At 41.9% G+C, this 25,795-nt stretch overlaps 1 protein-coding gene across 2 annotated transcripts; it reads left to right on the top strand.

The window, feature by feature from the left end:
* Window positions 1-639: 639 nt before the first annotated feature.
* Window positions 640-25,795, top strand: LOC139537654 (RNA-binding protein Nova-1-like). 2 transcript variants are annotated; one of them, XM_071339221.1, is made up of 4 exons: window positions 640-1,398; window positions 7,935-8,078; window positions 15,845-16,011; window positions 17,252-25,795. In XM_071339221.1, exons 1-4 carry the CDS (start codon window positions 1,242-1,244, stop codon window positions 18,266-18,268), a joined length of 1,485 nt encoding a protein of 494 aa, XP_071195322.1. In that variant the 5' UTR covers window positions 640-1,241; the 3' UTR covers window positions 18,269-25,795. The 2 variants fall into 2 exon arrangements, with proteins under 2 accessions (XP_071195322.1, XP_071195323.1); XM_071339222.1 differs by lacking the exon at window positions 640-1,398 and adding an exon at window positions 4,573-4,919.

Here is a 25,795-nt window from a genome sequence, read left to right as displayed (position 1 = left end):
TTAGTCCTAAATTAATTAAATCCTGTATTGACTTATACCTAGTATGTAGTTACATTATTTCAAAACTCAATGCAAGTTCACACCTGTCATTTTGGTATATGAAAGTTGGTGTAAGAAAGTATGAAGACAGTAAATTTAAAGTGGTTTGGTCCATTTCTGGGGTGAACAAAAGCGTACCTCCATTTTATTTGTACATATTTTATTCACCTGCACCTGACAAACTGCACGATGAACTTCACCACCTTGGGTACGGCTATTTTGTTGGTAAAAGTGTGTTTGCTCCACTCCGGTTAGAAAGTAGTCAAACTTGTTCCATGTGAACTTTTCATGTTTCAGGTCAAAATGTGCTTTATTTATCCTATGCGCGAGTTGGCTATCAGAAGGATCACACTATCAGGTAGCCTAATTCATAAGTAGCTTTAGGGCCTATTTACAAAGTCGCATGATTTTTTAAAACTTAATCAATTAAAAGCAGCATCATTTGGCTGATATTTGCATTTTGTTTGAATGTGCAAATTTTGCAAGCTTCTTGCCTTTTTGGACCAGAAAGGCCATAGGACTAAAAAAGTGGATGCTGAACCACGTGACGTCAGCTTGTTCTCTTCTGACAACCTTTCGGTGGAAGAAGATGCCCTGGTGTCTCGTTTGCTTCATCTCACCGGTCAGCGGCAGTGTGGTCGACTTCAGAGCTTTCAAATAATATTTCCCTCATGTACTTCAAAGACAATAACAACAGCTGAACTGCCGTGGACTTACTGTACATGTTTATCCCAGAAGATGGCGTGAAGATGACTTAAAAAAATATATATTTTTCCCGGGCTATTCTTCGCAAATCTTTAAAATGTTTATATTTTTGATAGGCTAGTTCATCACTGTCACTACTGACTTACGGCATTATTTTAATGCACCTTGGTGGACTATTGCGTATGAATCACGGGCAAGGGGACACCACCACTGAACACAAAGCTTATGAAGTGACAGGCTAATGAATGCATTTCGCTCAATGGATTTTTATATTTAGCTTTCTGTGACGCTCTATCAGCCAACTGCAAGCAGAGTCGAGAAGAACAAGCAGGACCGAATGCGCTGTGTTTCCTGTCATTTTGGTGTTCTCAAAGAGGAAATCGGAGACATTTTAAGTCAAGAAGGAAAACTTGGATCATTTTGTGAGAACTCGCATACATGTAATGTGGTGAGGGCGTTGTGGAATAACGCAAATAGGCCTATACAAACTGGTCAGAATGATGGCCGGTGGAGCAGTTGAACAAAACGGGATATTCTTGAATCCTCTTCATCACAATCAACATCCCCACATGGAGTCAGATCCCCCCGACTCTCGTAAACGACCACTAACTCCGACGGAGGAGGACTGTTGTACCAAGCGCACAAACACGGGAGGTAAGACATTGCACACCCACCGTAGGCTACATTGTCTTCAGCGTGATCAAGCAGTAACTTATGTTGATCAAGCAGTAACTAATGTTTTAGTTACTGCTTGATCACAGACGCTCTTATCCAAAGCAACGTGCAGGATCAATTAGGGTTAAGTGCCTTGCTCAAGGGCACATCGACATATTTTTCACCTAGTTGGCTCGGGGATTTGAACCAGCGACATTTCAGAGCCCAACGCTCTTAACCGCTAGGCTACCAGTCGCAAACATTGGGATCCTATAAATACATGGAATGACATCTGATTGACATAGTAGAAAATAGTTGCCATAGATCAGCAGTTTCTAAGGCCCTCAGTGAATGTAACATGTCATCAGCCCATTACATTTGACAGAGAACTTAGAAACTGCTTATCTATGGCAACTATTTTCTAGTATGTCAATCAGATGTCATACCATGTATTTATAGGATCCCAATGTTTGAATGCATAAGATTATACAACTTTTGTAGCCTATGTTTCGCAAGCATGCTCTGACTTAAGTTTCAAAGCACATTGCATCAATGTATATAAATACTTATTGTAGCCTAGCTATTGGTCTCGCTACTTACATAATTACATAAAATACAGTGACCCATTTGGAACCTGTCAGGTTTGAACCCAGTCACCCCTTCATGTTGCACATCTGGAGAGTCGTTATGACATTTTCTATTGAGTGGAACATTTATGTTGCAGACTCATGGGACCTCAGAAACATAGTAAATGAGATGGTCGCTGATAGTTCACTTCAGAAAAAATACCACTAAGGAAAATAATTGAAATGTTTTTCTTTAGAAATGTGATCTGAGATCATCCATAATTTGAAACTGTCACAATTGACTATCAGTGAACAACAACTTCTAATACATTATGTTCCTGTCATAGCCAGTTACTTAGAAAGCCACGGTTTGTTTCTGCAGAAATAGTCTCAATAAAACTAACACAATTTACCAACCACTCCATAGAACACAATGAAATCTTTACACCCCAGAGCACCCAATGTAATTCACTTATCGGCTACACGCTAAAATAGGTTACCTACGTAGTCGTAAACTGGTAGACAACCACATAGAGGATGGAAAAACAAACGGAACTGATCGACAACATTTCAAACACACTTTTGTGTTTTCTTGTGAAAACACAAAATTATGTGATTGCAGCATGTTGATACAGCATTTAAAGCATTAATTTGAATCTTTGTTCAGGGGTAAAACAAATAGCAAACCCGAAATAGATAGCCTGCAATGTGTTGCTCACACGTTTGCAATATGACTCATCTAAAACACTAGTGACATTTCAGTAATATCATTGAGGATGATGCTGTTGGTGACGGCAAAAACATTACTCCTTGTTTAGGCAAGTCTCCCCCCCCCCCCAATTTTTTATAATGAATGTATGAGGTAGCCTATAGAAAAGGTTATTCTAGACCAGCACACAGGGACCACTTATTCCATTAGTTGGAATAATATGGTAATAGTACAGTATGTCTGCAGAGAATAGGCTGTTTACTTTTCACCAGCTGGGGTAGACAAAGCCAATTGGTAGGCTATCTTTGGATGTTACCGTGTAAGGCACCAATAATGTAATATCTTACAACCAATAATGTCAATCTGTAAAAATAAAATGTAATCGCGGGATTAAGTTTAAGTAGAATTTAGAAAATATATTTTCCTCCACGAGATAATTAGACTATCTGTGATTTTCTTCACTGCAATAATTTCAAACACAAAATGTCCACATTGCATTTTTCCATTATCCATAGAACAGTCAGAATGTATATCGAGTTTTAAGGTTAATGTGATCTTGGTTGTATTATCATCAGGTTTCATGTCATTTAGGCTATTTAATAGATAATACTTAATACGTTTTTTTCTTGATGATTCTCAGCCATCTTGGTCATTACATTACACATTGTATCTGATATTTATAACATCATTCTTGTTGATCATTAACATGACTGCCAGTTACCATAAAAAAGGAGTAAGATGCTGGAGATTTTACTGCTGTGTGCTTATTGTGCATTTAGGATTGCTGGAGAATTACTGCTTAACTCGAGGAGGAGGAGGAGGTAGCTTATTTCTTTTTCCTTTTTTAAAATCAGCAACACCCCTCTCCTCAAAACTAACATTTTTCATTCATCGCTCATGCTAATTTAGCCTGTAATTACCCATGTCCTGGATTAGGTATGATATGGTAATGTTGCTAATGGAAAGGTTGGCAGAGGAATGTGAGCTGTGTTTTTTGGGGGGGAGAAGGACACAGGTGCCCTTGCAGAGCAATGTGACGTGAGCGGACTATGAATTTGCCAGGTGGCAGAGGGAGAGAGGGGGGAGCCTACAGAGAGACAATGCTTATGTAGCCACACCAGTGAGTCCTGGTGACACAATTAATGGTTTATTGGTATCATTTACTGGAAGACGGTCGCAAAGATGTTTATCTGCCTCAGTTATTACCCCAGTTTGCTCTATGATTTAAAGACATTGGAAATGTATCTAGAAAATGAACAAAGCGGCTAGGCAAATGGTACTAGTATTTCTAGAGGTTCCCTGGAAATTACTACTGAGCGGAGCCACCCCCCCCCCACCCACCCACACACACACATAGGATACTGCTCTCTATAGTCTATACGATTTATAGACGTAGTGATTGGCTTCGTCGCCCTCCTCCCCCCACCTAGACCATTCTGCGGCACTGCCATTTGCAGTGGTTGATGAGCCCCCCCCCTCCCGCTCAAACATGGCCGTCTGAGGGAAGAGGGGTGGGAGAGATTGGAGAGGGGTTGTACAGAGCACACTCTCAGATCACTCCTCTCCTCCTCCACCTCCTTCATCATCCACTCACTGCATCCACACACCTTTTCAATCATCACTCAAGGTAACCCCACGCTCTCTCCCATGAAACGCACAAACCAACCCCACTACCTGTTTCACTTTTGTAATTTTCAACGGAAAAATAAATTGAATGGGCCGCTACGCTTTATAGTGCTGCGTCAAAAGAGGCGGACTGGGGGAGAAAATCTGATTTTTTTGGGACAGGCATTGGGGGGTGGGGGCATGACGTGCTGGGGGAGGAGGCTGCCCATTGGCCAGACGAGTTGTCAGTCGTCCACGCTGCTGCAGACGGACGGGCCACTCGATGAATATGGATGAGAGCAGTGAAAAGGGTGATGCGGCAGGGAAGACCCCCCCCCTTCAAACCGGTGCAGGCTTGAACAATGCGTGGCGTCTTTCACTGAAAACACTGAGAGCCTGCATTAGCATTTTCTTAGACAATTGAGGCTCTGGCCAGCTGCAAGCATGGCTTGGATGTTGCGGTGAAATCATTTTTTTAACCCACTGATGTATTAGACCTCGGTGAAAAAGGTTGACTGGCCGCATTCCTCAACGCCACCATTTCACCTATGACTAGCCTAACGTTAAGGTACCCTTAAGAGTTTGTACCGCGGCATTGATGGCGATCTGACAGAGGATTTTACCAGCAGATCTCAGAATGGGTAAGAGCCTAACTGTTTTTGTTATGACTTGTTGAATTCATTTATCACACTCAACTTTTTATATTTGATTACCTGAAATCTCATCTGCTCATTATTGCCCGTTTTGTTCCATCGTCCTTGCTGCCTGTTAGCGGCAGGTTGGTCCATTGACATGCAGAGTGGGTATTTGGAGGGGTAGTGGGGGGGTGGGGGCCCACCCCCGTTGAGTGACTTCACTAAACACGTTTGGCTCGTTGTCTGTGTCTCCAAGCTGTCCCCCCAGTATTAGATGCATGGGTTTGAACTCAACACCCTCAATTGGCTTAACGTTAGCTCCCCAACATGCCCCATACTGCTCCCATTCCCCTGGCGGATTGCAGCAACAGATTGCCATGTTTACTCTACCACATGACACCATTGAAACCTGTTACTGTGATTTTTCAGACACTAGGACGGAATTAATTATTGACTAATGACAAAACGCTGCTGTGAGGGCAATGGAGGGAATCTCAATGGTATGCTCTCCCATGCTGGGTTCACCCTGGTTTTAAGACACATAGAAACGGGGACTTGTACACTCCTGCCAACACAGGTCTAATAGAGGGCATTTCCACTGTTCCATTCTTATTGTTCAGTTTGCCCTGTGTAGAGAGATGTAGTAACATTTGTCCTCTGACTGACAGTAAAAAAAGAGCCTGTAGCTCCATGAAGACAATGTCAATGTCTGAGCAATGGTCTTTACTTTTTCATCAAGGTCATCTATCATCATGTTTCTCTGAAAGGGGAAGATGAGTAGAAAGCAGAAATCCAAGCAGAAAAAGGGCCTTGGCTAATGATATGGTTTGTGTCAAGAGTGTAATGCCGTCATAATGGTTTCTCTCTGATTGATAAAGGAATGGCAGATGTTCTCAGAAAGGCTAAATCATTCATCAGTGTGATTTACAATATAGATGTGTTGACGGACTAGACATGTTGAATGTAGATGTTGGTTCTAGTAGTTCTAGTAGTGTGTCCGAGGTAACAGAATGAAATCTAATTGACTTTGGATTTGAGAAATCAACATGTCATGACTGTATTGAGAGACCCAAATGGAACATGAGGGGCATGTTAAAGAATCAGTAGAGAGCTGACACGTAGAGGGACTGAAATCCCGGGATGTCACAGTGCCACCTTCCTTATGATCAGGATCTAATGATCCCATTTTGGAGGCAAACAGAAGGTCAGTCTTAGAACAGTGACATCGATGTGTGCAGAGCTCTATCCATCCATCTTCCCTGGACAAGCCTGCAGATCCATCCCCCTGCATGAAGCTAGACAACGACGACACAGGCAAACACGCATCTTGGTGTTGGCACCCAAAATCACCCCTAAAACTAACAACAATGTTGTGATATCGTCATTATATTTTTGTGCTGGTCTGTATTGGAAACACATTTGTATGCATATATGAACAGTTCTTTGAACGTGCCTTCTTGACAGAGTGACGTCACCCTTGTTGCTGGTTGAGGCATTGAAGAGGTCCCAAAGTGACGTCATTCATTGAAAAACGTATGTTAAAAATAATAGATATCTGAAAAAAACATATTAGATCATTTTTGGGTCATACCAGCACAGATATGTGAAGAATGATGTAGGCTACTATTATCTAATTGATTTCAGGGGTGATTGGGTACTTATTGTGCCCACAGGTTCATACATAGGTCACATGTCTGTCTCCCCTGTTGATTACTTATGTCTGGAATAGCACAACCAGGTGTTGGTTGGTATAGAGATGGAAGAGGATGTGAGTCATCCCAGTTGCTCATTTATTCTGGTTAATATAGGCCTACAGTCAATGAACTAAACAGACCAAACCCAGCTGCTATCGCATTGGTGTCTATGGGAGAGCTACCCCTTAAGCAGACCGGTACTGTGACCATTTTTTCCAATGGTAAACTGCCTGAGTGGGACATCTTCATTTATCCACCATCTTTGGGTTGGTATTCACAGTAATTGGCACTGTGTCCAATCCCAACATTAGGTTGATTGCTCTTGTCTGAATTTAGCCTACCCAATCTGGACTTGTTTGGATTGACACACACTGCTAGTGCTCACCTGGGTGATGGTTACAGTAAGTCTTTTTGATTAGCCATTACGTGTATGGAGGGGAACATTCTGAATTAAAAGGTTGAAGAACAAAAGGTTTGGTCCGTCAATTCTTTCAGCGAACACGATATCAATCACTGACTGATACAAGACAGTGCTGTAAGCCACTGAACCCCCTTTTAAATGGGAGGATATTGAGTTTGTCTTCTTGGAAGTATCCAGTTTGATCAAATCTGAGGGATTTCAGTCCCTTAAGCTTGCATCCCTAACATTCATTACTCAGGATCACTGGGTTGGATTTCATGCACTGCAAGCATATGATTTAAGTGTTTTGACATAGTCCTGTGTGAGTCAAATTCAGAGTAATGTTATTACATTCTATAATTTTCACATTATTCTGATATTGTTTATGTTCTCCTTTGTCTCTTGGATTGCTAACATTATGTAGGAGTTGGCTTGAATTGGACCGCAAATTAGATATTTTGTCCGAAGATTCTGATAAAGGATACTAAAACTCCTTGAAAACAGTTAAAATTAGACCTCTGCAAACTGGAAAAGAGGTCAGCATTTACTCAACAGGAAATCTGGGACAGAATACAGAACGTGTCACCAAACTCTGATGAAATGTGGGACTAGGGAATACAAAAGAATCACACTCCGAAATGAAAACCCCTACTCTAGATTCCTACCTACCAAAGCCAGTCTGACAAGAAGATATGTGGCTAGCTACCTATTCAAGTGTATGCATCTGAAATGTACATGTTCCTATTGTGAATGATTGAATGGACCCAGAAGCGATACATTGTGAATGTGAATTGTTGTCTACTCCGTGCTGCAGGCGTGTATCGGCTGAGGTGAATGGGTTACTTTCAGTATGGTGTATATAATGTGTGTAGACTAGAGCCTCTTTACTAGCTCTGACCTCCTGTCTGTTTGTCTCTGTCCCTACAGAGGAGGGTGAGTACTTCCTGAAGGTGCTGATCCCCAGCTATGCGGCCGGCTCTATAATTGGCAAGGGTGGCCAGACCATCGTACAGCTGCAGAAAGAGACGGGCGCCACCATCAAGCTGTCCAAATCCAAAGACTTCTACCCAGGTAAGTGGACCTCACTTTGTCCATGATCACATTGTCCAAATGTAAAGGCTTTAGGGCTGACCCCATTTAGTTGACTGGTCGATTGTTTGGTCGATAGGCTGTTGGTCGACTGAGATTTCTTTAGTCGAACAGTCAGTCACAAATCTTTGAGTTCTTTTCATGGTGCACAAGACACCTGCCTCAGTGGACTAATCCATTGTGGAGGCCGTGGGGATGGCACAGTCCATCACTGTAAGACGTACTACTGAAATTGTATATGGCTATATTATGTAAGAACAATGGTGCAACACTAAGAAAAATAATATAATTTTATAACAAATGCGCTTTCTCCCGCGTTGCGGTCTGTGGTTCTTAAACATCAGTCTGCTGTTGTTGGCGCCTTTTCCTCGACCATGTTGCTATGTGCATAATAGCAAAGTTATCCAGTATATTGGTGTCGAGAACAATGCCGCGGAGGCACCAGCGGAGTCAGGGGATAAGGAAACAGCCCTTGACTTAATTGTCTAAGAAAAGTAAGGAGAGAGGAAACCCCATCTTAATTAGGTCTATAATCAATAGCCTAACTGTTGAATGTGCCTGGCTTTATAAATCATCCATATTTTTCTACAGAAATAAGACAGATCCTGCTTCTGTTGCCTATTTGAGTGTTTGTTTAATAGCGTACTGATTCTGTGAGCTCCAAGCCTCATTCAACCACAACATGTCGGATAAAGCAATTTCACAAATTTGTCTGTTTTTAATCTTTGCTATGCTGTAATAAAGGGTTTACACTTTTTTTTGTTAGAGCAGCCTCTCGCTCCTATACCCTCCTTTTCTTTATCTCCTTATTGTTATTATTACAATTATTATTATTATCATCATTATAATAAATAGTAATGTCATTATCATTAGTAGGCTTAGCATAGCAGCCTTGTATAACCATCATCGAGCTTTAGGCCTAAGAGCGCATCATGTTTAGCTGTCTTAATACCGTAACTTCCTTAGGCCTGTATGTGAATATATATATATATATACACATATAGGCCTAGGGAAGTTACTGTATTAAGACAGCTAAACCGAGAGAGTTGTCTTGGTTGATACAGGCTACTGTATCAACCAATCATTAATTAGTTAATGTCATCACACAGCATACGAGTCATTCATGATTTGAAATGCAATCAAGCATTTTAGTTTTAAAATGAAATAACAAAGGGAGCATTGAATAATTAGCCTAAACTATAAATAAACCGTTCCACGTTGGCAATTGCATTCACAAATGCATGGGACTGTTTTTAGTCTTGCCTGTAATAAAGTCTTTACAAAAAAGGTAAGCTTATAATGTATTTAGTGTTGTTTACACTGTTCCAAATAGTCAGAAAAAAATAATATTGTAATCTAACAGCACCTGTTTGGCACACACAATATGCACGCAGAACTTGCTCCTTACCTTCCTTATTTTCCTTGATCTCTAGTAGTTTCCACAACTAAGTCAAATGTCCCCCACACAACTGACTTCCCATTTCCTTCCTGAGCAACCAGTAAAACATTCCTCTGTTTTTTAGTTTCTTTTTCACGTCCTCTGCATCCATTTTGCTGTCACGTGTTAAGAGTTTATAAACAATTTATTGATGTGATCATGATATGCTAAAGGTCAGGCCCCATTGGTCACGTGCATTGATGCATACATGTGTCACGTAAAGAGAGCAAGGGTTGAGAGAATATGGAATGTTTTTCCTAAACAAAGTAAGGATTTTGGTAGCAGAACTTTTCAGTCAGAAATGGCTGTAATTATGTTGCAGCTTCAGCAACACGGACAGCGCGATAAACACTGTTGATTTTCTGTGGTGGTCACTGCAGCAGGGAGGAGAGAGACAACGGGTGCTAGTCACACAGGCACTTGCTGTCTGAGCCTGGCCCAGCGCAATCAAATCAATTGCGGTCGGATCCCTTTAGTCATGTGTGTCTAAATTATTTCATCAAACAGTGAGCTTTAAATCATCAGACAAGCTCAGTGCATATAGTTTATTTTATTAAAACACACAGGGTGTGTCTTTATATGGGAAAAATACAAGTTTTAACATTTTGAACAATATATTGGTCGAAAGACAACTCTCGGTAGAGCCACAATATTTGTTGTTGTTGGGGACAGCCCTAAAAGGCTTACACACAAGTAAGAGCACCAAACCCATGGCACTCTCTGAATCCAAGTTCAGCAGAAGACTCTGTTATTCGTTGGTTATGCTGCAGTTTGAATTCCAACTGAGGTACCCAACCAGTTTGATCTAACCTTCCAAATGCACAGTATTTGTACCCAGACAAAAGAGCCATGCAGATGATACAGCTGCTAATGACGCAGGAGTATCATTTAAAGATGCAAGCAATTTCTCTTTCAGTTTGGCTGCGCTCTTAGCAGGGAGCTGATCCCATTTCTGTGTAAAGTCTGTATTCCCCAGAAGTACTATCATTCTTCATTCTGCTACAATGCAATGACCGCATTTAATCAATTTCCCTCTTAGCTGCCTGGCTGCCATTTTACTCCAAGATGGAGAGAGCACATTGTCTAATGTCAAGGACATGTAAGGTACACTGAAAGCACTAGTCGCCCAATAGGGCCTTGTTAAAAAACATGTCAACATGGAAAAGAAATGCTCATGTTTTCCCCAATGACCCCACACTGATGGAGGTCACTGCACTCTCTGGTTGGTGCTGAAGCATCTTGTCCTCGGAAGAGAAATGCCCGAGCCACAGAAAAGTATCTGCGTTTGTCCTTCATGGTTAAGGAAGCTTCAACCTGCTGAAAAATAACAGGTGTTCAGAGGCTCACTTTTGATTAAGTCCAGATCTCTTTTGTAATAACTAATTGAACTAAATGATCATATTTCTTTTGTACTGATCGCCTATTTTCAACACATAGGCAATGGACTGTGGTATTGTTAAACTGAACGCATTTCTGTACCATACAGATGCATAAATGGAAAGAAATGAATGTACTGGCTTTTGTTCCTTTTTACAATATATGGCTTATACTAAATTATGTGATTGCCTCAAGCAACCAATTATAGATGAGCTACATGTAGAAAATAAGGATTAAACTTCCTGCTGAAAACAAAAAGGCAATATGGCTCAAATATGGCCTATTTTCTGCTAAACGGAAGGTGTGATATACTGCACCTTGACTAAACATTGGCAAAGATGAATGAACCTTGTCAAAGAATAGAAGTACAATAAAATGTAATTTTTTGGGTATCCATTTCTTAGACAATCTCCTGTCCCTTGCCCTCCCCCACTTCTGCAATATCTGAAAAACTTCATTCATCGATGGTAACCATGACACGCTGAAAATGAACTCTAGTAATGTCTTACTGTTGCATATAATGTATCAGCACTACTTTCTTTGTCTACCTAGAAAACACACATTGAAGCAGTTGTGCTTTTATATCCTCCTCCTCTCTCTGAGTGGTGGATGGGTCGTTGGGGCACCACCTGCTCTGCCCCTCCCCCTCCTCATTATTGCGATGAGTGAGGAGTTCAGGGAGATGGTACTGGCAGTGATTTGATTGGGTGCTGCTAGGGCCCTCCAAAGTGAAATTAAACGACTACACCATCTCACACAATAGTCCAGAATTTCTCTTCCAGAAACTTCAATATTCGAGGCATTTGCACCTGTACAAAGTTTACACCTGTTATTTCCCTAAGGAATTAAAAGACAACAAACAAAGCTAATCAATTGAATGTAATTTTTACAACATTTTTTGTTACCGCAAGTCTATAACCTTAATTTTTGTTCTACCTTTTGTGATTTATTCCCTACTGAACTAAGTGCAAACACATCGTAAATTAGGCCACAATATTTTATCTAACATGTGTTTTTAATGAAAAGGGTAGGCTATACCATTGCAATGACTTTTCCTTCTATGTCCATTCTGTGTTCAGCTATGAGAGGACTGTGCTGACATGTCATGTTAATACCAATACGCACAGATCACCTCTTAACCTGTAACACTGCAGCTGCCTTGGCTTACCCTTCCTACAGCACAACGAGGAGACAGACAGACAGAGCTATTTCCCCTAGCAATCCACTCAATAGTGATAGCCGCGGTTAGAACAATCCCAGCACCTCCCGTCTCCCATCCGCCAGTGTAAGACATGAAATCATGAATGGGGGAAGGCCTCGATGGGAATGGGATCTGTACGACTAGGCCCTGCTGTGGCGGCCTGAGATAGATGACTGGAGATAGTGAAGGGTGTGGATGATGCATGATTGTGTGTGAGGGGAGGGGACAGGAGGGCAGGCCCAGAAATAACCTCTCTCTCTCTCTCTCCAGCTGTACTCAAGATGCTCTCTCACTACGCCAAGTTTCCTCCTCCCCTCTCTCCCGAGTCGGTTTTTCTCATAGCATTTGTTCTTAAAAGTTTGTAGGTTTGATCCAGATTAGATGGCATCGTGCTGTCTCTACAGAGTTTTGTTTGGATAGTAAAAAATAGCCCCAGACTCCTTTTTGTGATCCGATCGCATCCTTACTGATACCTTACATGACAAAATTACCCTTCACCAGTATGTAAACAACATACTGTTCACTCATACTGTACACACACGTGTGTACGCAGTCACGTACACACACTGTTCACAGCAGCTGCAAAGGAAGCTGAGAGTCCCTGGTAAGGGTGCAAAGATCTTACAACCAAAAATCCAGACTCCCTGCTTTGTGCAGCTGGCCATCAGCCCAGCTAGCATATAAAGTTACACACTGTGCTGCATGAACAGATAAAATTGATATGATGTAATATACCATAGGAGTTTTCGATTAGCTGAAAAACATAGACTGACCTCACCCTGAAAAACTACACCAAGTCAGTCCATTTTGTGTGAGGTAGTTCCATCAAAAAGCAGGTTACAAAATTAAGTAACCTCATTGAAATGCTTTGAAGACAGGCTTTTAGTATTCAGAGTGAAATAAAGATGGTTGTTACCACTTTATAGCCCTCTGCAGTTAAAGATCTGCAGGGTAAGGCTTTGGACTGACGCAACTGGACTACAGAATCAAGGTCCTTCTTCATTCTGCCTCAGGAACTGCTGCCCTGTGTGGCAGAATTCCCTCTAAGATTAAACAGACTGTTATTAAAATTTGTATTACACACATCAGAACCTACATTATAGCTGCTCCTAATAACGCTGTCAAGTGAACCAAGCTCCCAGAGAACCTCAATCCCACCCAAATTGCCTGGACAGAAACAATTGCAGTTCTTAATCAGTCTCAGTCTTGAATGCATGACAGCACTTTGAGGCACAGGTAACAATAAACGCACAATGCAACTTACAGTAGTAGCTCCATACGGGCTATACTCTGTCCATACTGCATAACATAACTAGTAAAAGCCAATAAAGTTGAATGTCTTTGCTCTGGACTCTAAGATGGGAACAGTGGCGACCAGTCAGGGTTCGGAGTTGGATTGAGTTCGAGTGAGATCCTGGACCGTCCCCAGACTTTGTGGGCTGTGTGTTTTGATAACTCTTGATGGATATTTCCTGAATGTCAACAGGTGCTTCTAGGGGCAGATGTGTGTCACCCAATCCTGTAAGAGGAGATGGAATCACATTAAAAGGAACACAAATACTCGGGCTGGCTTGAGTGGAGCAGTGTCGCCCACAAAACTAACAGGCCAGTCTCAATCAGCAGGTCTTCCTTATAGGAGGGTACTCCCCTGAGTTAAAAAGTTTGGATAACTCTTAGTTGTCACTAGCATTGAAGAAATGTTTCACTTATTGGATTGTTGGATTTGATCAGATTGCTGTCATTTCACGATTCGATCAATTCATTTGTATTTGTGTTTTGATAGACATAACACAATGTAGTGTTTATTGTAAGGCTGGTGTTGTGAGATTGAATGAATAATGTGGGTATAGAAGTATTTAAATGTGCAAAGGAATGAAAGAAAGAGAGCAAGGCAGACAAGGGGAGTAAGAGAGAGAGAAAGATAAACAGTCAAAGGAAGAGAAGATGCAGGCTGTAGAAAGGACATGCGATTGCATCACCTGTTCCTACGGCGCAGCTCCTTAACCATGGCAACAGAATTCCGGTAGGGCCGACAAAGGGGGTGTAGAAAGATGCCTCAATGAGGGAAGGATGTGTGGAGTCTATGGAGGAGGTAGGGGGGCGAGGACAGGCCCAGAATTTCAGGGCCCTGGAAGAGTTACATCATTTAGGAGGAATCCTTTGTCCCCCCAGTGGTTTGTTACCCGAGCTTCTCTTTCAGCTGCTCTGTTTTTGAGCTCCTATATGGGGGGGAGTATTATTGAATAGGTTGGCAGTTAACACCACTGCATAAAGAAACTTATCAAAACTCAAGCATAATTTTTTTTCTGCAAATAGTCACTGCATAAGTAGCTATTCAGTTATAAATGGGGTTGCTTTGCAACAATACTTTTTGTCCTTGGCAAAAACATGTTTCATCCAAGAAATCCTGTTCATTAAATTGAACAAGGAAGCCTCTTGTAAGTGATATGCTACAGCCACAGCAGACGCTGACCCCAAGGCACAATAATCTACGTTCTCACAAGACTGTGATGCCGAAGTAGTTGCACAACTGAATGCTTTCAACCCAAATGTGTCTTCCACATTTAGCCCAACCCCTCTGAATCTGAGAGGTGTGGTGGCTGCCTTAATCGACATCCACAGCACCCGGGGAGCAGTTGTTGTTGGGGGTTAACTGCCTTGCTCAAGGGCAGAACGGCTGATTTTTCCACCTTGCCGACTCAGAGATTTCTTGCCTGCTCAACCTTTCGGTTACTGGCCCAACGCTCTTAACCGCTAGGATAGAAACTACCTACCCTTAAAAAAAGTCAATAGTATTCTATAGTTATATACTATAGTTTTCACTGTAGGGTTTTTACAGACTTTACTGTATTTACTGTAGTTTTGTGGACATGACTGTTGTACCCTGTAGTATTTACAGCTTACTTAAGTATAAATACTGTTGTAAGAAAAAAATTGTAGTATATACTAGTAATTACTGTAGTGTTTTTGCGGACTATAGTATACTTAAGCAATAAGGCCCTAGGAGGTGTGGTATATGGCCAATATACCACGGCTAAAGGCTGTTCTTTGGCACGACGCAACGCAGAGTAATAATAATGTCGTATTTATTGTAGTGTTTTTGCGGACTGTCATATACTGTAGTATTTACTCTAGGGTTTTTGTGACGTTACTATAGTGTTTTTTAAAATGTATTATATTTGACATAGCAATGAGGGCTTTGTCTTTGAGGAAACCACATTTTCCATAAACTGTAGGTTGGTAAGACTGGAGTCAAATCCGACAGTTTAGAGCTTTTACTCTTTTCTATAACTTGTAGGGAACACAATATATGTTCGATACTTGGCATGTCAGTTTCTCACTTATGGGTGACACAAATTGGGATATATGGGAGGGGAATTGGCAGGGTATATGTAAATTAAGTATTTACTGTAATGTTTTTGTGGTCTGTTGTATACTGTATACTACAACATTCTACAGAAAGTGTTAGTAAGCATTTCCTTGGACGATTTATACCATGCGTATAACATGCGTATCCCATACATACGACTAATAAAACTAGGAAAAAAATATCTAAAGAAAAAATACACATTATTGAGCTATACTACAGTGTGTAGTATAGTATTCTACAGTATACTAGAGTTTACTATAGAATGATTTAGTATTGTAGTATTCTATAGTAAACTGTAGTATTTTTTTCATGTGGGTAGTACTGATACACTGTGATGTTTCTTTTTTGTTCTATCCCCACAGGAACCACAGAGCGGGTGTGTCTGATACAGGGTACGGTCGAGGCGCTAAATGGCGTCCACAGCTTCATCGCGGAGAAAGTCCGCGAGATGCCCCAGAGCGCCCAGAAAACAGAGCCAGTCAGCATACTGCAACCACAGACCACTGTCAACCCCGATCGCGTCAAACAGGTGAGACACGGTCCATTACAGTCAGCCAACCCTGACACGGAACCCAAACCGGCTGCGCACGCGCGACATCGTGCATACATTTATTTTGTCCCCCCACACCAAACACGATCACGACACGCAGGTTAAAATATCAAAACAAACTCTGAACCAATTACATTTGTTTGGGGACAGGTCGAAAAGCATTAAACATTTATGGCAATTTAGCTAGCTAGCTAGCTTGCACTTGCTAGCTAATTTGTCCTATTTAGCTAGCTTGCTGTTGCTAGCTAATTTGTCCTGGAATATAAACATTGAGTTGTTATTTTACCTGAAATGCTCAAGGTTCTATACTCCGACAATTAATCCACAACCAAATCATTTCTAGTAATCTCTCCTCCTTCCAGGCTTTTTCTTCTTTGAATTTATATGGTGATTGGCATCTAAACTTTCATAGTATTACCACGACGACCGACAACACAGTTCATCTTTCAATCACCCACGTGGGTATACCCACGTGCCATCTCCTCATTGGTTTATAGAAGCAGATACCCACATGCCATCTCCTCATTGGTTATCTGCTTCTATAAACCAATGAGGAGATGGGAGAGGCAGGACTTGCAGCGCGATCTGCGTCACAAATAGAACTGACTTCTATTTTAGCCCTTGGCAACGCAGGCGCTCGTTGACGTGTGCGAGCAGTGTGGGTGCGCGCAATAATATAGATTTCCAAATTTATTTTGCAACGCGTGCGCGAGCGGTGTAGTCAGGGTATGACCGACCACCATACTTAACATAACCATGGCGTGGACAATGACCTATCAGATATAGAATACGACCGATCAAAGCATGTTACCTCCCTACCTACGATGATCTGTCTGACATGTCAATAGTGTAGACCTGCAGAGTCATAAGGGCACGTGGTCAGCACATGGCAAGAACACAGTCACACTTTGTCTCACAGGGGCATCTGCCACACAACCTGAGCCCTGGCAGGGTCAGGAAAATGTGAGGGCATGGGGTTATTTTTACCGGCCGCCTGCTCGCTAGGTCCTCCACAGTGCCACAGAGCTGGACGGCAGCTGCAGCCTTAACCCCTGGGATTAACACATCGCTGAGTAAAGCAGAGGGCTGGGATAGTAGAATGACTCAGTGAGCGATATCTTTCTCTCGTTCTCTCTCTCTCTTTCCTACTTTTCAATCTCTCTTTCTGCCTCTCTCCCTCCCTTCCTCCTTCTCTCTGGCTCCCACTATTCCTCTGCAGGCTAAGTTAATAGTGCCCAACAGCACGGCTGGTCTGATCATCGGTAAGGGCGGGGCCACAGTCAAGGCGGTGATGGAGCAGTCGGGTGCCTGGGTCCAGCTGTCCCAGAAGCCCGAAGGCATCAACCTGCAGGAGCGCGTGGTCACGATCAGCGGGGAGCCCGAGCAGAACCGCAAAGCCGTGGAGATCATTGTCCAGAAGATCCAGGAGGACCCTCAGAGCAGCAGCTGCCTCAACATCAGCTACTCCAACATTTCGGGCCCCGTGGCCAACTCCAACCCCACCGGTTCCCCCTACGCCAACTCGGCTGAGGTCCTTCCCAACGCCGCTGCGGCTGCCGCCACTGCCTCCAGCCTTCTAGGCCAGGCCGGCCTGGCAGGAATGGGCGGCTTCCCGGGAACCATGTCCAGCTTCTCTGGCAATGACCTGCTGGCCATCACCTCGGCCCTCAACACACTGGCCAGCTATGGCTACAACACCAACACCCTGGGACTGGGCCTCAACCCCGCCGCTGCCTCCGGGGTCCTGGCCGCTGTGGCTGCTAGTGCTAACCCAGCTGCTGCTGCCGCCGCTAACCTCCTGGCCTCCTATGCCAGCGATGCCTCCGGCTCCGGCCATCCTGCTGTTGGCCTGGGGGGCTTCTCCCTGGGCTCGCTGGCCGCCGCCGCGGGGGCCTCCAACGGCTACCTGAATGCCTCGTCCCCACTGATGGCTTCCTCCCTGCTGGCCGCAGAGAAGCTGGGAGAAGGGGCCAAGGACGTGGTGGAGATTGCTGTGCCCGAGAATCTGGTGGGCGCCATCCTGGGGAAAGGCGGGAAAACGCTGGTTGAGTACCAGGAGCTGACGGGCGCTCGCATCCAGATCTCCAAAAAGGGAGAGTTCATACCCGGCACGCGGAACCGTAAAGTTACCATAACAGGGTCACCCGCGGCAACGCAAGCCGCCCAGTATCTGATCAGCCAGAGGATCACGTATGAGCAGGGTGTGCGTGCCACCAACCCACAGAAGGTGGGCTAAATGGGGAAAAAAGGATGTAATAAAGGAAAGATGGAGACAGAGAAAAGAAAGGGAATCAAGGGTCACGGAGAGGGGAAAAAACGTCCAAATATCCATTCAATATTTCAGTATTAAAAAGAGAAGGTGACAAAGAAGGAGGTGAGGCAGAGAGAAAACCAGGATACGTGTGTGTGATATGTGATTGTGTTTTTAGGACTGAGTTTGTGATGTTTTTTAAAAGTGGTGTCGAGTCCTTTTGATGACGAGTAAAGCTGAACTGGTCCACTGCTAAGCAGCAGAGTCAGGGGTGAGTCCACACGATTTCACCCCCTTCAAAAACCTCACAGCTGGGTTTGTTTTGGGTTTCGTTCTCTTCCGTTTTTCTTTTCTTTGGCTGTGTTGATTTTTCAGCTTCAGTTGTAGATCTCCGCTCCCGGTGAGTTGAGGTTCCGGACAGGCTTAAAGAGCAGAGATAGCATTTTGCTCATGCCTTTTTGCTTTGATGTTAACATCGCTCCATGTGAAGAAAGCAAAAGGCCTTGTTTACATGAGAGAGGTAAAATGACGAGCACCAGAGGTCATCCAAGACCATTAGGCAACCATTTTAATCTAAATTCTTAATGGATATCAGAATATTAATGACATGCCACTGTATGGTTCATATCAAAATTGAGGTTTTAACAATTCGGTTGTTATCCTTTTTATTTTCCTCAATTATTTATTGAAATATGGTCTCATTCAAACACATATAGATTATTTAAACCTGTGAATTCGGGTTGATATGAATGTAAAGACATTATTATTGTTATTTTGTTATTAACGAGGATCAAATGTTGAGTTGCAGTGACAGATATGTATAGTTTTAACCCAGAACTGCACAGTAACTAGTGTAGATCAGGGGTCAAATGTTCAATGTGAGAGGATAGAGGAGACACGCAGGAATGTACACATACACAGGAACAGACACACATTCATACATGTTTACCGCCACCCACATACACACCACTTTTGGTGCTACGAAAACATAACTACAGATAGCTAGGCCTATATTACCTGTATCACCTAAATTGAAAATCCCTTTGGAGATTGCTCTCCCTCCTTGATTGTAAGATGCCAAGCATTGTTCACTTATCTGTAGTTTACGGGATCTAGTTCTGCCTTTATGTAAGCAAAGACTGGATTTCATGCTATGTTGCAGGTCAGTCTTAATATTTGACCCCGCTAGTTCTCCTTCAGCTGCCATGGCAAACTGTATCTTGTGCCACCATGGACAGTTTAGATCCCAATAACGTAGTTACTGGTAAAACATTTTTTTAATCCTATTGTCAGGAATTAGCCCTGTACTTTGAGTTCGCCAGCCGATATTGCGCCTTGGGACATGCTCCTATGTAGAAATTTGAATAAGCCCCCATGGGACGGCGCATCATACCCGAGAGGGAAGACAGCACTATACACAGCTTGAGGTATCTTACATTACCTTTTCAATTGAAGAATCTAACCGGAAGAGTCCCGAAGGGAACGAAGCACTACAAAGCAGTCTTGTTAAGAAAAGCAGTATTGAACGTTATCTGTGAGCGAGGAGACAATTTGCTTTATATCAGGATGGCTGGTAGTCAAGAGAGACACTAATGAGAAAGAAATGGACTCACCATGAAACACATTTGGAGTTTTCTGTGAACCATTTTTCTCAACCAGAGTCAATACCAATATGGAGTCAAACAGTTTATGCAGGTTGTTAGTCCAACCTGTTATCTTGCCTAAAGCAGACATTGACACTAGCTGACATTGGCAGTAGTGCATAATGCGTTGCCCAAACATTTATCTGACATTCTGTAAGGATAATTGTTTGGCAAAAACGCAGGGAGGGTAATTGTCTTCTAGAACATTCTCAAACACAACGATTAACCTTGCTTGCTTCTGCGCTGCTATCCATTGGTTTTCATCCGAGTACACTGGGTCTCTTATGACTGCACTGTGAGACACAACAAAGACACAACGCAAAGTGTGTCTGTCCCTTCTTGAGCCAAGGGATCATATTTTGAAGTACATATCCAGGATGTAGGCCTACAGCTGGTGCACTTGCATCGCTTGTTCTAGAGCAGGGATGGGCCACTCCAGTCCTCGGGGGCCGGAGTGGTGTTACGCTTCTTCCCCATCCCCAGCAAACACAGCTTTTAAAACTAATTACATTGTAAACTGAAGATCATGATTATTGGAGTCAGGTGTGTTAGCTGGGACAAAAGTGTGACACCAATCAGGCCCCAGAGGACTGGAGTTGCCCATCCCTGTTCTAGAGCAAAACCAGCTGAGCAGCGAGATAAGGAACATCTCCACAAGAACATCCATAATGTGATGTCTTGGAGATATTTTGGTTTACCAATAATATTGCACAACAGAGAGCTGCTAATGGACGTTTTTTCTACTGATCAGTCCAGAGTCATCAGTCAACCATATTGTCTTTTATTAAGGTCCGTGCTATCCGTGATCCTTGGCATGTCCCTACCCCATTGAAGCTGAAATGCAAAATGGTTAAGGTAAGTGTACGGTTTAGGGTAGGGACATCCCAAGGATCCCGGATAGCATTGACCCTTTTATTAACCCAAATGACTCCTATGACATTTATTTTCCTGCATAGCAGTCCCTGAATCATATTTTGACCCTCTTTTCCATTTCACAAATGTATCCATAGACTTATGTAACCAGAGCTCTGGGATCGGCTTCCAATAATACAGGACCGGGAACGATAGTGTCAGAGAAAGAAACAGCAGCACTCCCTTTTCAGTGAAATGACAAGGCTTCTTCTTGAGGAAGAATTTACCTTTACCCCACCTTACTAACAACTCTATGTTTGAGCGCTCTGCATGGCATGGCACCAGCCACGAGCCCCATTACCTTGACTCACTGAATACACGTTTCCCTTTCATTGTATTTCTGACGGGATGTGCTGTGACTTTTAACAGTAGTCAACGGTACACTAGTTACTTGAAATGAAATGGCACTCCAGTTAAAATATCTGTAACTTCTTTCACCTGTGGGGTTCAAAACCTTCAAATATTAGCCCCAACTTCACATTTTAATGCTGATTTTAAAATATAAGCACAAATCAAGGTGGATTTAATAATAGAAGCAATGCAACTACGCTTGGTTTAGAGAGAGACTACTCCAGAGCTGTCTGATCTGTACATTGTACCAACTCCTCTCTCTCCATTCATTACTTTTCCTCCTCTTTCTTTAGACATTTCCCCACCCTACATATGCTCTTTTTGGTCTATTTTAAAGTCCTCCTATATAGAGATTACCTTTTCTCTCTCCTCTGCACTGCTCCCCCTCTCTCCTTCTTTCTGTCTTGTCTACTCATAGGCGCTGACGTCTGGGAGTTGCGGGGAGTGCCCAAGTGATTGATAGGAGTTATGCACTATAGGTCATAGGGTATGCAAATATTTTCACAGCCCATAGAGTTCACCAGTCAAAAATGCACAGATAACACCTGCCTCCAAACTGTGACAACCCAAAAGACCAACCAGCAACATTGGTTCAAACTTCGGTATCAAATTCCCCACTAAAAGAAGAACAAGTAGGATTTAGACAGGCTTACACAGTGATCTATGACCTTCTAGGGGAAGGGAAAGCAAAATAGGAAGGCGAATCTTGGTTGAATGAGAAAATGTCTGTTGGTTGACTAAACAGAGCTTCTATTTCATCCTCATAACAAAAGAAAGCAGGAGTTTATTTTTAAAAAAGTAAATGAGAGAGAGAAAGGTGGGAACTCGTTCGTGACCTCATGCTGAAACAGTGACATCCTTTATGCATATCCTCTTATCTGAAAAATGACTAGAAATTCATTTCTGTGGAATATGTCATGTCAACATGATCTATATGTACTTAATTGTAGCTATTCTAGTTTGTAGTCCAAATGCAGTCCAGCGTCGTCGATACAATGTGAAACTCTATGTTATCTTTGTGTGGATGATGAAGAGTGCCAACTAACCCTGATTAAGATTAGCTTTGCGATTTGTTTGTGCATTACGATGACTCTTCATCGACAGGTGGCGTCCATATTTCTGTTATTGATGATTTAATTTGACCGTAAGAAAAATTTAAAGAATATTGGAAGCAATATAGTAGCATGTTGTCCTGTTTTGTGTTTTTATTATGTCTATTGTATGAACCTTTGAAATTACTAAGATTTTGAATGAATAGGTTTACATGTACTTTTTGTAAGTTATGAAAATGCTGCTATTTGATAAGTAAAATATAAAAAATATTTTAGTTGAAAATATGTCTGGTCTGTTGATAAGAAACATGCTCTAAAAGACAGGGGCGTAAAACGAGGTGTATAGAATACTATACAGTATTGGTAAGATAGTAACAGTAATAATTGTACCTGTGCCAAACTAGACCTCTGCAGCTTCTGAAATTGTAGATGTGCGATCAAATGTTAGATATCAATAACTTGTTTAGAAGTGCTGATCAAGTGCCAATCAAACAATGTTTTTCAGTTAAGAAAAGATTATCATATACATTACTTAGGAAAATAATGGACAAATAACTATTTTGTGCATTGTTTTACCCCATAGCAACATAGAGTAAGAGATAAAGATTGTGATTTTTATGGATCCATGTTGTTTTACACTCCATGCATCCCCTGTGTGTTCGTTTGACCTGTGGCTTAAGCACTGCTGTTTTTCACAAATGTCTCTATAGGCCAGCATGGACTAAGCATAACATGTTATAAGCATTCATAACATAGTCATTAACAATCAGACAAAATGTGTTTCGTGGAGTTAGGTGTTATCTTTTTGCACGTCTTCTATTGCATGGTATCAAAGTGAAAAATTGAGGGAAAAAACTAAATGAAAAAAAATGGTGAGGTTTTCTCGCAACATTCAAAGACATAAAGTTGCATGCAGTCAGTTGTAGAACACTTAAGTTAAAATCACCTCATTTTTTAAATGTTGTTTCATGTCGTAAGTTGGGAGGGAGCCCATTATTTTCATGTTGGCCCAAATACAACACATTTCAGATCAAATTCTCATACAGTCCATCTCTTTATATTCTAACAGACCAGGTTTTGTTTTCTTAAGGTACCATAAGGAGTATTACAAATGTGAAACAAGCAAACGCGAAAATGTTATTCAGTGTTATTCTTGAGTTTTGCTTTCTAGAATACCAGGTATTTTTTAAATCAGGTTTAACCTCACAAAACCTGTGTAATATTTTTTAAAGATTTTTTGTAACACAGTTTGAATGCCCAAATCTAATCTATGAATGTAATCCCATTTGCTCATTTTTTCAGTTGAATGTTTATCAGTCTTTTAATGTGAATTCAGGGCTGGAATTTCAACTACATGTAGAGTTAACATATTATGTCAAGAACCAATTTCAGCTATAGTCGGGTAGGCCATAGTCATAACCCAGATATGTTTTAACGACACTTCCGATTCGCTGTCAACATTGTCCTGTTTGTTTGGTGTTGCATAAATGCACTTTACTGATCAATAGGTCATACCTTTTTACAAAATTCCATCTCCTGTTATTGGATGTGAAACAAAGCAAACCATGTTAACGTTCAGCCGTTTTTGTCATTCTTTGCTGTTGCTCTGATATAGTTTGTTGAGGGTTTTTTTCTGGTCTTTTTGGGTCTCTGTGTATCAGACTTCTCTGAAAAGGTGGCACCCGAGTCCACATAATATGGTTTATCCATTTCCTTTTGAAAATATTTGTGTAAATCACAATGAGCGAATCTTCTTTAAAAGAGGGAGAGGGAATTTAGAGTGGAGCTGTTCCATCTTGTCATGTTGCATTCTGCTGCCTTGAAGTCTAGAGGGCGGAAGTATTTTTATGAACAAATTGGCATTGAAAGCACGGTAAACCTCATACAATGTCTCTATGTGGTGTTATCAGAGAGTACACGTTTGTTACGCTACAGAATGCAATCCCAAGGTCTTGCTGATATAATTTTAGATGGGAGACAAATACAGCACCAGCAAAATTCGATTGCCTCGGTCATACCGCTGTCAGTGTTGGTGGATTGGACAACTCAACCCGTAAGAACCCGGTGTAACCTAAAACTACTTTACCACTGCATGCTATGACTTTCTGTCTCCTCCTTCTGCCATGCACTGCTACTAACCCCCACCACCCTTCTAACCCCTCCACTACTGAGTGCCAAACTAAGTCAACACCATTCCAAACCTTCAGTTGTTTTAAATATGATGTAGTCTGAACATGCATCTGACCCTCCAGGATCTTCCTAAGGGGGATTCTATCGAACTATCAGACAGGACTAAGCCGGTTAAGGCTGCTTGCCCCCTCTTCTCCTCAACTCTCTCCATCTTTTCAGCCTACATGACATTATGATTATGTGTGCTGTTGTGTCTGGCACCTGTCATTGTATTCACCCATTGAATGGAAAAATATTCTGAGCCCATTCCTCTGAATAGTGGGAGAAAGACAGGATTTGTACCAACCAGCCACGACGCCATCTCTTATCTTTGACCCTCCCATGAACTAAGTTGACCTTATCCACCCTTTGCGTGCTCATCTGCGTGTTTGGATTATTTTGACCCCAGGTTTATTGCCAAAATTTTCTGAGACTACAACTGTATGAATTGTAATTTGGTTTTAATTGTTTGTTTGTTTTCTTGTCATCCGGACAATTCTGCAGGGTTGAAAGCTAACAAATCTTGTCTGAAAAAAGCATGACAATGCCCTGCACACCTCTTCGGCTCCATTGTAAATATTATTTTGGGTTAGGTTTTTCATTTTGTAAAACTATTTTTGTTTTTCCATCTTAAGAAATGGACTGTCAGCATATGTAATATGTTATCCTAAACTAAAAAGAGTTGGGTCAATTGGAATGACTCTAGTGTCTATATTGAGACAGAGAAGATGCCATTTCAAAGTCCAGGCCTCACTTGTCCTTTGACTGAAGCATTTGCTTCGATGCCTTTACACAGACAGTCTCAATCTTAAAGATACAAAGGCAACATTGTCTTTCCTTGTGCCATGTCAGTGAAGTACGGGTGAGAGCCTTTTATTGTTTGCCAATACGAGTGCCAAATGAAATCGGCACTGAGCCAAAAGCCAGCCAGCCTACACACTGAAGCTGTGGTAGCAATGGGATGGTTCACTTCCCAATCCCATATCCCCCCCAAAACACTTAATTGTTTGACATTTGACTTGACATGTCACTATATTCTATGCTGCCAGTCAATTTCCTGCTTTCCTCAGTGAAACATCTCAGAAGCAGTTCCTTTTACAACATTACACTGTTGATCAATGACAACAGCAACTATCAAAAGGGAATGAAAGTGTATTTTTATTATCAGTTTATCTGAGCATCATTCATTAATAGATTTAAGGGTAATGACTATTTAATGTAACTGTAGTATTGTGTTTGTAAAAAAAAAAATCAGTGAGTTGTGTTTGATGACTCGTGGACTACCAGTGAAGTCAGCATTTCAGTGTTAATATATTGAATTGTTTTTTAAAGATTATTTTTGCGACAGCAACAAAGAGTCATTATAAATGTTCATTTTAGCATCA

Source organism: Salvelinus alpinus, chromosome 13 (genome assembly GCF_045679555.1).
Source record: "Salvelinus alpinus chromosome 13, SLU_Salpinus.1, whole genome shotgun sequence".
Taxonomy (NCBI): Eukaryota; Metazoa; Chordata; class Actinopteri; order Salmoniformes; family Salmonidae; genus Salvelinus; species Salvelinus alpinus.
The sequence above is the reverse complement of the archived record's forward strand: the minus strand, read 5'-3'. Positions and strand labels throughout refer to the sequence as shown.

What these genes read in the sequence shown, in the direction of transcription:
- LOC139537654 (XM_071339221.1), top strand. Translation starts at nt 1,242, where the DNA reads ATGATGGCCGGTGGAGCAGTTGAACAAAACGGGATATTCTTGAATCCT. An exon ending in ATCCAAAGACTTCTACCCAG is followed by an intron (nt 8,079 to 15,844) that starts GTAAGTGGACCT and finishes CTATCCCCACAG; the next exon opens with GAACCACAGAGCGGGTGTGT. An exon ending in ACCCCGATCGCGTCAAACAG is followed by an intron (nt 16,012 to 17,251) that starts GTGAGACACGGT and finishes ATTCCTCTGCAG; the next exon opens with GCTAAGTTAATAGTGCCCAA.